General features: G+C 43.7%; 1 protein-coding gene across 1 annotated transcript in view; it reads left to right on the forward strand.

Annotated features, from left to right (window-relative positions):
- MIB2 (mindbomb E3 ubiquitin protein ligase 2) overlaps positions 1-12,037 on the forward strand; it is a 43,945-nt gene that overhangs the window by 22,136 nt on the left and 9,772 nt on the right. Inside the window, 8 exon segments of the mRNA XM_031062510.1 lie at positions 1,859-2,053; positions 3,813-3,955; positions 5,758-5,865; positions 6,919-7,023; positions 7,932-8,094; positions 9,332-9,465; positions 11,180-11,328; positions 11,980-12,037. Of these exon segments, the coding sequence (XP_030918370.1) occupies positions 1,859-2,053; positions 3,813-3,955; positions 5,758-5,865; positions 6,919-7,023; positions 7,932-8,094; positions 9,332-9,465; positions 11,180-11,328; positions 11,980-12,037 (1,055 nt within the window).

Raw genomic sequence — 12,037 nt, forward strand, 5'->3', positions numbered from 1 at the left:
TTTTTACTTTTATATTTTATATTTTTATTTTAATTTATATTCTATATTTATATTTTCTTTTTATAATTTAAATTTTGTTTTAAATTTATTTTTATATTATCATATTTTATTTTATATTTATCGATCATATTTATATTTATAAATTCGTATTTATATTTTGTATTCCTCATTTATATTTATATTTTATCCCTATTTATATATGTATCTATTTAAAAATATATAGCTGTTTATTTATATATGATTTTTTAGCTGATTTTGGGGTGTAGTGCCTGTTCTGCTTTCTGTAGGAATTGAAACCTTCAGGCTAAGACTGCAATAGGACAAAAATGTGTTTTTAAACTGTTTTTGGGGTGTAGTGCCTGTGCCCAGGTCAGTGACAGCAATTGCTCCAGGACTGAGGGAGCTTTCCTGCCCCTTTGTCCCAGAGCCCTGCACACACCCTGTGATGTTTACAGCTCCTTTTCCCCCTGAAGAATTAAGTCAAAAGTTCAAAGGTTTCCAAAGTTGACTCTGCCATTTATTGCAGCTCTGGGTTCAGGGGAGGATGTGGATCCTTGCAGGGTCTGAGAGTAAATAATCAGCTTATTCTCAATAGAGCTTATCCATCCTCTGGAGATCACAGCAGCATTTACATGTCTGAGACTTGTCTTGCTGACAGTGCTGCTGACCTGAAAGCAGCTCCATGAGCAGGAGCAGAGAGAGGAACCCTAAATTCACCCCTCAGCTGCTCTCTGCTGGGAAAAAAGAACTTAAGAATTTAATTTCTTTAAATGGGATAACTGAATCTGAAATTAAACAGGATTTAAATGGGATAACCCAGAATTTAACTGGATAACTATAGCTCCAGCACTGGTTCTGGATAAATCTGGATAAATCATTTAAATATCTTCCTGGGAGTGAAAAATAAGATGTTAAGATAAATATTGCAAGAATTCTGGCTCTGGTTTTGGTGGAGCTGCCCCATCCACAGCCATGGGCTTGTCATGAGTAGAACTTCCAGCAAAACCCAAAAAAATTTGCATTGTGCTAATGAATGAGGAGTTCAGCTCCTTCAGGTGTTGGATTTCAGGACTTTGCAGGCAACCAGAAGTTCCTCAGCGAGACAGATCTTGCTGTCCTTGTTTGGAGAAGTCCTGGGGAAGCGTTGGGACTTGCCCAAATTGGGAATCTGCAAACCCCGATTGCCTTCACTGCGTTGTCTCTTGGATCAGAGTCCCAGTGCCCGGCCAGATCCACCTCCCCACATCCCTCCTCCTCTTCTGGATCCTTCAAGCTCCTTGCTTGAGGAAAACCAAGTTTATTTGATGTTCCCCCACCTGGATGGTGTTGGGAAGAGATTTAAGGATCTCTAAAAGTTGGATCTTGGATCTTGCAGCACATGGATGGGGTTGGGGAGAAATTTAAAGCTGCTGAGTGGATCTTTAGCTCTTGGGTCTTGCAGCACATGGAGGGGGTTAGGGAGAGATTTAAAGATCCTGAGTGGATCTTTAGCACTTGGATCTTGGATCTTGCACATGGATGGTGTTGGGGAGAGATTTAAAGATTCTGGGTGGATTTTAGCACTTGGATACTGGATCTTGCAGCACACAGATGGTGTTGGGGAGAGATTTAAAGATTCTGGGTGGATTTTAGCACTTGGATCCTGGATCTTGCAGCACTGCTGAGTATTTCTGTTGCCACAGTGTGGTGCCATGACACCATGTGTGCATTCCCCAACTAGGCCATGCTCCTGCACGCCAGGAATCCTCCACAGAATCATTCCAAAATGAACTTTTAACACAGAGATTCCCTCCTAATCACCCAAAATGAGTTGTCTCATGATCCAATTTTCCTGATTTGCACTTTTTTGTGCCCTCAGGGGGTGAGGGTAAGACCGGCCGCGTGGTCGATATCCGTGGCTGGGACGTGGAGACCGGCCGCAGCGTCGCCAGCGTCACCTGGGCAGACGGAACCACCAACGTCTACAGGGTGGGCCACAAGGGAAAAGTGGACCTCAAATGTACCGTGGAGGCTTCTGGGGGCTTCTACTACAAGGAGCACCTCCCGAAATTAGGTGGGTTTGGAGACAAATCTTTGCTGAGTAAAGTCTTTGTTGAGGAGTTGTGAGCGGCTGTTGGCGCTGAAGCCATTTTTTGTTTGGAAGACAAAACCACCTCTTGATTTTCTAAATTTCCCACATAATGAGCATTATTTGAGAGAATTTAGTTTGTGTGCAAACATCCTGCTTGATCTCAGAGTGATTCATGGAATAGTTTGGACTTTCAGTGTTAAAACCATCAGACGCCCACAGTTCTATCCCAAGGAATGCAAACTCTGTTGGAAATGCAGGAAATTCCCTCTCTGCTACAGAGAACCCAACTTCTCTCACTTCTGTTACATTTGTCAATGCAAAGCTTTTCATTCTTCAGGCAAGCTGGTGTTCACTGTGCTTTTAGAGAGCAAACACTCTCCTGGTGGAGCCAAAAGGGGAATGTGACCAAAGGGAGAGTTTGGAGAATGGAACAGCCAAAAATTAGAAAAAATTATGGGAAAAGGTGATGTCTGAACTGGCAACTTGCTGCAATCCCCCTTTCCTCTTAAGTCCAAGAAAACTCCCTGTGTTTTTGGACTTGATGCTTTTTTTACTCATTTGGCTGTGGGGTTGTTTTTCTTTTAATGAGGTGCAGGGACCATCTTTGGTTCCCCCGAAGAAAAACAGAGGGGTCTGTTCTGGTGTTTGCAGCAGCACAATCAGGGTTTTTATCAGACAAAACTTTTCAGGCTGACTTTTCCTGCTCAAACTTTTCTCTCCCTGAGCACCTTGGCAAGAGCACGAGGGGAGGGAAGGGTTGGATGAGGAGCTCAATTCCAGGGGTAGGGATGGGTGGGAGGGTAAGGAACTCCTCAGAGTGAATTCTGTGCCTGCCTGTGAGGGGAGAACTAATTCTGGGTGCTGTGTGGGCATGTCTGAACAGCACTTGTGGGTGAGGGGATTGCTAAGAACAGCTCCTGGTGTCTGCCCCGGCCTGAGAGGCACTCAGAGGGACAAAATGGCTCTTGTTAGAGCTGTTTTATTAATATCGTTTAATTCTATATTTTTATACATATAAAATATAATTTTTACATATAAATGATATTTTCTATGTATAAAAGTATACATCATTATAATTATGTAATTATACACTGCTTTAGTAATATAGTGTAATTACAGTAGAATTGTAATTGTAAAATTGTAAATTGTAAAATAGAATTGTAACATCATGTAATTATTAATATAATTAGAGTTAAATCCTACTGATTTCTCTGCTGCCCTGTAAAGTGTATAGGGCACGAAAAGGGGTTTTAATACAGTGTAATTATAATAGAATTGTAATTGTAAATTTGTAAAATAGAACTGTAGTATCATGTAATTATTAATATTATTAGAGTTAAATCCTACTGATTTCTCTGCTGCCCTACAGTGTATAGGGCATGGAAAGGGTTTTGCACCATTCTTCCTGAATTAATTTTAATTTTCAGCCCTTTTAAGGCACCCAGGGTGTGTGAGTGCCCCCTGCATGCCTGTGGGTGCTGCCCTATAGAGTGTATAGGGCATGAATAGGGTTTTGCTCAATTCTGCCCCAATTAAAGTTAATTTCCAGCCCTTGTAAGGCACCCAGGGTGTGTGAGTGCGCCCTGCATGCCTGTGGGTGCTGCCCTATAGAGTGTATAGGGCATGAATAGGGTTTTGCTCAATTCTGCCCCAATTAAAGTTAATTTCCAGCCCTTGTAAGGCACCCAGGGTGTGTGAGTGCACCCTGCATGCCTGTGGGTGCTGTCCTTGCTGTCCCCAGGGAAACCAGCTGAGCTGCAGAGGAAGGAGAGCACAGACAGACATCCCTTCCAGCACGGGGACAAGGTGAAGTGCCTGCTGGACATCGACATCCTGCGGGAGATGCAGGAGGGCCACGGGGGCTGGAATCCCAAAATGGCTGAGGTGAGTCCCTGGGGTCTCCCTGCGTACAATTCCAGCTTCTCCCTCCTTCTGCACTGCTCAGGAAATTACCAGGACATCTTTGTGTGACCTTAGAGTTGAACTGAATCACAAATGCAGATTATTTTAGTGATAGGACGCTGGAGTCAGAGTTATTTTTAGGTTTTGTTGGATGAAAATGGCCTTGTGGGTCTTTGCAAAAGTCTTGGAAGCAAAAAAAAAAACCAACAAAAAAAAGGCTGGATTGTTGTTTTTAAATGAGCCATGGGTCTTTTCTTTGCTGTTCTGGATCCATTCCTTGTTTGGCTTATTTTGTGCTGTGCATTGCTGGTAATTAAAGTTTGTGTTTTGTCAACACTGGGCTCTGTCCTTGGCCAAGGCTAGGATTTCTCAGCCCATATCAGATTTTTGGAGCTTAGTCTTGCCTTTAACTTAAGAGCCATCAGTCTGCTGTCACCTGTCATTTTAAAAAACCCCAGGGAGTGGAGGAAATAAAGATAGAAATGGCACTTATTACTGTAAATAGCATGAATAAATATTATAAAACTTAAGATATGTTAATTATCAATCCTGGCCTAACCTCCCCTATAGGTGAGGAGACTTTTTGAAACCAGGCTTAAATTAATGTCAAGGCAAACTCTGTTATTTCAGTTTCAGTGTGGAAATCTTTTAACTGAAATCTTTTAACTTTTAACTGAAATATTTTAAATTTTTGGTTTTTTTTTTTTTTTCTTCAGCCTGGCAGGCAGGGACTTGGCATCTTCTGATGAATTTTAACAAAGCTGCCAGTGGAGCCATGAGATTTTTAATTCCAGCTCAGGAATGCACCCCCAAAGCAGATTTTGGGTGTTGCTGTGTCTGTTGCTGGTTGTTAAATCTCTGTGCTCCTGAATTCCTGTTTTTGGGGAATGCAGGGGTAGAGAGGGATATTAAACAGAGAAACAGGAACCTCTGTCACCTCAGAAATTGGCATTTTTTACCTCTTTATAAACCATGAATTGCTCAGGACCTGATCTAGAGCCCTGCACCGCACAATTCTATTTTTATTTTGTGTGCCCTGCCCCTTTTTCCCCTCTCAGAGTTTGCCTTGCTGGTGTTTTATAATGCAGAGCAACTTATTGGATTGGTAAATAATGGGATGAATGGGAAAATACAGAATTTAGGACTCACAGGAATTTAGGATTTGGAAATGCTGGAATTAACAGGAAAATACAGAATTTAGGATTGGGAAATCTGGGATTATCAGGAAAAGGCAGAATTTAGGATTGGGAAATCTGGGATTAACAGGAAAAAGCAGAATTTAGGATTGGGAAATCTGGGATTAACAGGAAAATATGGACTTTAAAACTGACAGGAATTTAGGACTGGGAAATGCTGGGATTAAGGAAAATGCAGAATTTAGGACTCACAGGAATTTAGGATTTGGAAATGCTGGGATTAATGGGAAAATGCAGAATTTAGGATTGGGAAATGATGGGATTAATGGGAGAATCCAGAATTCAGGACTGGGAAATCTGGGATTGACAGGAAAATACGGAATTTAAGACCGACAGGAATTCAGGACTGAGAAATGCTGGGATTAATGGGAAAATCCAGAGTTTAGGACTGGGAAATGCTGGGATTAATGGGAAAATCCAGAGTTTAGGACTGGGAAATGCTGGATTTGTATAAAAATACAGAATAAAGATTTGGGAGCAGCGTGGATGGGAAATGCTGGGCGATTTAGCCTCGGACACCTTCTTCCCCCACTATTAAAGCAGACGATTCACTGAGAAGCTTTCCCCTGTTGTGTTGTTTGTCCCAAGTTCATCGGGCAGACGGGGACGGTGCACAGGATCACGGACAGGGGGGACGTGAGGGTGCAGTTCAACAGTGACACGCGCTGGACCTTCCACCCTGGAGCCCTGACCAAGGTAGGTGCTGGCAACGCTGCAGGAGGTCACTGGTGCTCCTGGGCAGAGCTCAGAGGTGCTGAAGGAACACCCAGCTCTTGTAAACACAATTTTCCTGTTTTTTAAACTTTTGTATTTGCCACTCCTGAAGGTAAACTGCGTTTCTTAATTTCAGCTTCCAGTCCCTCATCCTTCTGCAGCTGCCTTGCCCTTGTGATGAACTTTTTCCCCACTTAATTTCCCTTTGATTTTTTTTTTGTTATTCTTTGTTTTGTGTCTCCATGTTGTTCTTTTTTGCATCTTTGTCTCACTTCTCTTTGATTTCTTCCGAGTCTTTAATCCAGCCCTTCTAATTTTGTGGCTGCATTTCTAAAGCTCACAGCTCTGGCCTTCCCCAGAGGTTTGAGGACTTTGAGAAGTGGATAATTAGAAATAGAGATAATTAGGTATAGAAGAAGCTGCTGGAAGACCACAAAATTCTGACCTGAGCAAGGTCACAATGCTAAAAACTCCCAACACCAGTGGAAAGTGCAGTGTCAGACTGTTTTGCACAAAATCAGTCTGCTCTGAAAAGTTTGTTTTGACACTGTTCCCTTCCTAGCTCAGTGAGCAGAGGGAGCATCTGGCAAATTCCCAGCACAGATAACCCTGCTTTCCCTTTTCTGTTTGAAATAACAAACATTTCACTTCCTTATTAGAGTGAATTAAAATCTCCAGTGCCAAGCCAGGTGTAAGGAGGAGATGCACCAAGAAAACTTCCATGCTTTATCTGGTATTAATAATAAACCATTTGGAGCAAAAGAAGTTAGGAAACTGTTCCAAATTATTGGAACAACTGTTCCAAATTATTTCCCTACTTAAATGTGCACTTGGCCTAAAAGAGAATTGAACTGTGTTTATTGTCTTGGTAGCTGCATTTATGTTTTGCAATTCTGTTTTTTCACTCAGTGGGTGTCTTGTTTGTTGGGATTTTTGGGAGTGGGGTGGAGGGGGCTGATCACTGTTCATTTTTTGTCTCTCTGTGTGTGTGGTGGCTTCATCCCCCAAAAGCTTATGACTTTCTTTTTCTTGTAGCTCAACACCTTTTGGGTTGGTGATGTGGTCCGGGTGATAGATGATATGGAAACGGTGAAGCGCTTCCAACCTGGTCATGGGGAGTGGACAGATGAGATGGCACCTGTGAGTGTGCTCCAGTTCCAGGACAGTCCAGTAACCTCCTGAGCTTCCCCAGGAAGACTTGGGCTTGTCCCCCCCCCCAAAATCCCTGCTGGGAAGTCCCTGCCCAGCCCCTGCTGCTGGCGGCTCTCGGTGACGCCGTCGTGGCCACGGCACCCAAACGGGACAAGGGGGAATCCAACAAAAAGGATTTGGCTGCCACCAGCTCATGGGAGAGGTTTCCATCACCAAAGTCCTCTTATGCCCTCCCTGACTCTCTGGAATGAGGCAGGGAGGTGGAAAAATCAGCCCAGTATGGCTAAAATTGGGATGCAGGTTCCTCCAGGAGGAGTTAAACCTCAGAGGAACCATCCCCAGTCCCAGCTTGATCAGTTCTTCTCAGGTTCCTCCAGGAGCAGTTTTAAAGCCCAGAGGAACCATCTCCAGTCCCAATTTGATCAGTTCTTCTCAGGTTCCTCCAGGAGCAGTTTTAAAGCCCAGAGGAACCATCTCCAGTCCCAATTTGATCAGTTCTTCTCAGGTTCCTCCAGGAGCAGTTAAAGCTCAGAGGAACCATCTCCAGTCCCAGTTCGATCAGTTCTTCTCAGGTTCCTCCAGGAGCAGTTTTAAAGCCCAGAGGAACCATCCCCAGTCCCAGCTTGATCAGTTTTTCTCAGCACCTCCCTCCCAGCCATTTCCAGTGTGTCTGGAAAACCCTTCCATGGCAAAGCAGTGAGAGAGAAACTGCTGAGAACCCTCTGGTGTCCTCGAAGTGGGAGCTGTCTGTGAATGTGTCACTTGTCCAGTCCTTCTTTTCACACAGCAGGAGCTGCAGCTTTACAAAAAAATAAACCCCAAAAAAACCCTGCCTTTGGATCTGGGAATTTTTGCAAAAAAATCCTTTTTTTTTTTTTTTTTTTGTTTCCTTACAGACCCTGGGGCACATTGGGAAGGTGATCAAGGTCTATGGGGATGGAGATCTGCGAGTGTCAGTGGGGGGACAGTCCTGGACCTTCAACCCTGCCTGCCTGACAGCCTACCAGAGGGAGGAGGAGGCCAACCTGATGACCACAGAGAGTGCCAAGGAGCCCAAAAGTGAGGGACAAACCTGGTCCCACTAGGGCTGGGAGATCTTTGGTCCAACTCTTTGGGTGGTGGCAAAACCCAGGTGTTCTTGCCTGGGTGGAGAATTAAAGTTTGGCTGTGATTTATTGGGCAAGCAAAGCTGGGCCTTGGGAAAATGCAGGATTTGGGACTTGGGAATGATGGGGTTAATGGGGAAATGCAGGGTTTAGGATTTGGGAATGATGGGATTAATGGGGAAGTGCAGGATTTAGGACTGGGAAATGATGGGATTAATGGGGAAATGCAGGATTTTGGACTTGGGAAATTATGGGATTAACAGGAAAATAAAGAATTTAGGACCGGGAGATGCTGGGATTAATGGGGAAGTGCAGGATTTAGGATTTGGGAATGATGGGATTAATGGGGAAATGCACAGTTTAGGACTAACTGGAATTTAGGACTTGGAAATGCTGGGATTAGTGAGAAAATAGAGAATAAAATTTTGCTGTGCTTTACTGGGCAAGCAAAGCTGTCCTTGACAGGAAAATACAGGTTTAAGAACTTGGAAATGATGGGATTAGGAGGAAAATACAGAATTTAGGACTCACTTGAATCTAGGACTTGGAAATGCTAGGATTAATGGAGAAAATGCAGAATTTTGGACTGGGAAATGCTGGGATTAATGGGAAAACACAGAATAAAACCCAGCTGTGCCTTACTGGACACAGCAAAGCTGGCCTTGACAGGAAAATACAGATTTTAGGACTTGGAAATCTTGGCTCAACAGGAAAATACAGAGTTTAGGCCTCAGAATTGCTAAGCACAGTTCTGCCCTGGGTTCAGCATTTGCCTCATCCCTGCTGTGTCTCAGTTCCCTGTTCGTCCTGTTTCCTGCACAAGGACACTGATTCTTGTGAAATGCTCCAGGTCTGTGCGTGGAGCTGTTGTGAAATCAGCAATTGTTTGGCCTAATCTGCCCTGAAATCGAGTTTGGGATCACATGGTGCGTGGAGGGGATTTTTTTTTTTGGTGCTTTTCACATCTGTTCGAAATTTTTTTTTGACCATCTTTATTTCCTCTGAGTGTCAGGATCATGTGGGGGAAAGCACAGACCTGCCAGGATTTTTTTGTTTTCCTGATACAGACAGATCTGGAACTGTTCGCTCAAATCAGACTTGAGGCAGAAATTGCAGAATTTTTTTTGAGTTTGCACTTCTGGCACCTGTGTCCCCTCAAACTGACAGGTGAATTTTTGTCCCTTTTTCAGGTACTTTGGTGACTGTCCTGGAGAAGCTGCTGTCCCAGAGGACAGAGTCAGAGCACGCAGGGTGCCTGGTCATTTGTGCAGCCCTCAACAATGCAGCTAAAATCCGGGAGCTCCTCCAGAAATACCCAGACAAGGCAAGTTTGGAAGACAAAAATATTTATTTTTCCTTTGTTTCTGCTCTTTAAAACATCATTAAATTTTGTACTCAAGCAGGGAAAAGGATGTGAGGAAAACAATACATTTGTGAGGCTTCGTGGTATCTCCCAACAGCTGGAATATTATTTTGCTGCAAGGATTGCAATTGCTGCAAGGATTAAATTCACAAGTTAAATGTGCATATTTTATGCCTCTAGTTTGTGGCAATAAATCTGAACTGAGGTCCTTACAGCACCGTTGCCAAGCTGGCTTTTCCCAGATTTCCTTCGGGTGTAGAATGAGAGGGAGAGGGGTTTATCTATAGGAAAACAGGAGCAGAAATCAGAGATTTGCTGGAAAAGAAAGGCAGGGCTTGTGTCTGGCTGTGCCTGTCCTTAGAGGACCTTGTAAAATCACAATGCTGGAATCAGGAGGGAGGAAAGCTGCCCAGATCTGTGCAGTGTCTTATCTCATGTCTGACTGGAGCAGGGAGCTGCGCTGGACTCGTTGCTGGACAATTTCTGTGCTTGCAGAATTCCAAAATATCAGGATCACATCTCAAAAACCTCCTCCAGGGAGGGGCTCAGGGTTTAGGAACAGGCCAAAAAAAAAAAAAAGGAACCACCAGATCTTTCAGTGGTGTGTCCTTGGAAACCATGAGCAACAAAAAGAGGTTTTGTTGGGGGTGTGGTTGTGGGGCTCTGACCCAGGATCAGCTCTGAAGAAGCTGATTTAGTGGTTATTTGTCTGGTATTTATTATACTTCTTTATTTATAAACTTAAATTTAAGTTTATAAATAAATTTAAGTTTATAAATAAAGTTCTGGGGACGGGAAGGAGACACAAATATCTGCAATTCTCGGATTGATCCCAGATAGGAAAGTCCCAAGGGTAAGGAATCCATGATCTGATCAGTTATTTTTATTAGACTTCTATTTCTATTTAAATTTGCTGTTTCTGTTAGAGTCTTACAGAGAGATCAGGCTGGATTTGAGGCTGACTCAGAGCAAGTTGGGATTTCTTGGCAGGGTTTTTCCAGTTTATCAGCTCTGTCTGCCTGGTGTCAGTGGAAGAACAGCAGTGACCTCTAATTCCTCTTTGCCCCAAGGACTCTCCCATCATTTTGAGCCTGTCCAGGGAAGTGCTGCCTCTCCTGGGCTCTGACTGCTGCAGGGATAAAACCTTGGTTATGAACTTGTTCTCCTTGCCAATCTGCTAAGGTTTTGTGCTTCCTTCTCCTCTCCTTATCCTCCGCTGCTTTCAGAAGCTGCTTTGCCTTTATTTTTACCTCTTTTCTTCAGTGCCTTCAATTCTCCCAAGCTCTCACTGCAGCACTTGAGCCCTGAGGTGTCCCCTGCACCCACTGCAGCACCTGCAGCAGCACAGCCCAGCAGGGACTTGGCACCTCCAGAGCTTTATGCAAAGCTTAATTTGATTTCCTCACCCATTTTCCTCTCGGGAAGGGAATTGTTGGCAGAGCATTGTGCTCTCGGGCACAGAGTGATTTGGCAGCAGGGCTCTGCAATTACAGAGCTCCAGCTCTGTTCTCTCACTTCAATATGCTGCCCCCTTCCCCTTCCAGAATGTTCTGGGACAAGCTCAGCTAGGAGCCAGCAGAGCACGGATCCTGTGGGATTTCTGGGCTGCTCCCACCCTGCTCCTGGCACAGGACGAGCTCATCCCTGAATTTGTGTGTCTCTGCCCTTCCCAAAGGTGGATGCCAAGAACCAGGGCAGGACTGCCCTGCAGATTGCCTCTTACCAGGGCCACCTGGAGGTGGTGAAGGCTCTGCTGCAGGCTCATGCCAACGTGGACCTGCGAGACGACGAGGGGGACACGGCGCTGCACTACGCAGCCTTTGGGTAGGACACCACTGCCACTGACATGTTTTGTGAAAAATCTTTTTGTGAAAATTTTTTCCTCTTGAGAAGCTGAGAAGCTTCAGCTTCTCCATGTTTTTTTGTTTTAGAATGTGATTTAGAGAATTGTTTACTTAGATTTGTTTACTTAGCATGTAAAATTGTTTTTACTTGATGACCAATGACGGCTACTTTTGTTGAGGCTGTGAAGAGTCACAAGCTTTTATTATAATTTTATTTTTTTATTCTTTGCTAGCTTTTTTATGATTATTTTTTTATTCTTTTAGTATAGTTTTAGTAGATAATATATATAATAAAATAATAAATCATCTTTCTGATATAGAGTTAACATTCTCATCTCTTCCCTCGTCCTGGGACCCCTGTGAACACCACCACACACCTCCCCTCCTGCTGGCCCTGATGGAAATAATAATAATAATAATCCCAACCCTAACAAAACAAAGAAAAAAAAACCCAAACAAAACAACAAAAACAACAAAAAAACTTCCCAAAAAAAACCCCAGTTTTTTTAACACTAAGAGGAAGCAGGGTGTGGCTGAGAGGATACAAAATTTCTGATTTCTGTTGCTTTGCGGAGAGAAAAGAATGGACTAGAATGACTCAAATCTGCTTTTCTTCCTTGCTTTGAACCAGAAACCAAGCTGAAGCTGCCCGTGTGCTGCTGGCCAAGGGGGCCAGTGCAGACCTGCTG

The sequence above is a fragment of the Geospiza fortis genome, unplaced genomic scaffold (genome assembly GCF_000277835.1).
Source record: "Geospiza fortis unplaced genomic scaffold, GeoFor_1.0 scaffold37, whole genome shotgun sequence".
Taxonomy (NCBI): domain Eukaryota; kingdom Metazoa; phylum Chordata; class Aves; order Passeriformes; family Thraupidae; genus Geospiza; species Geospiza fortis.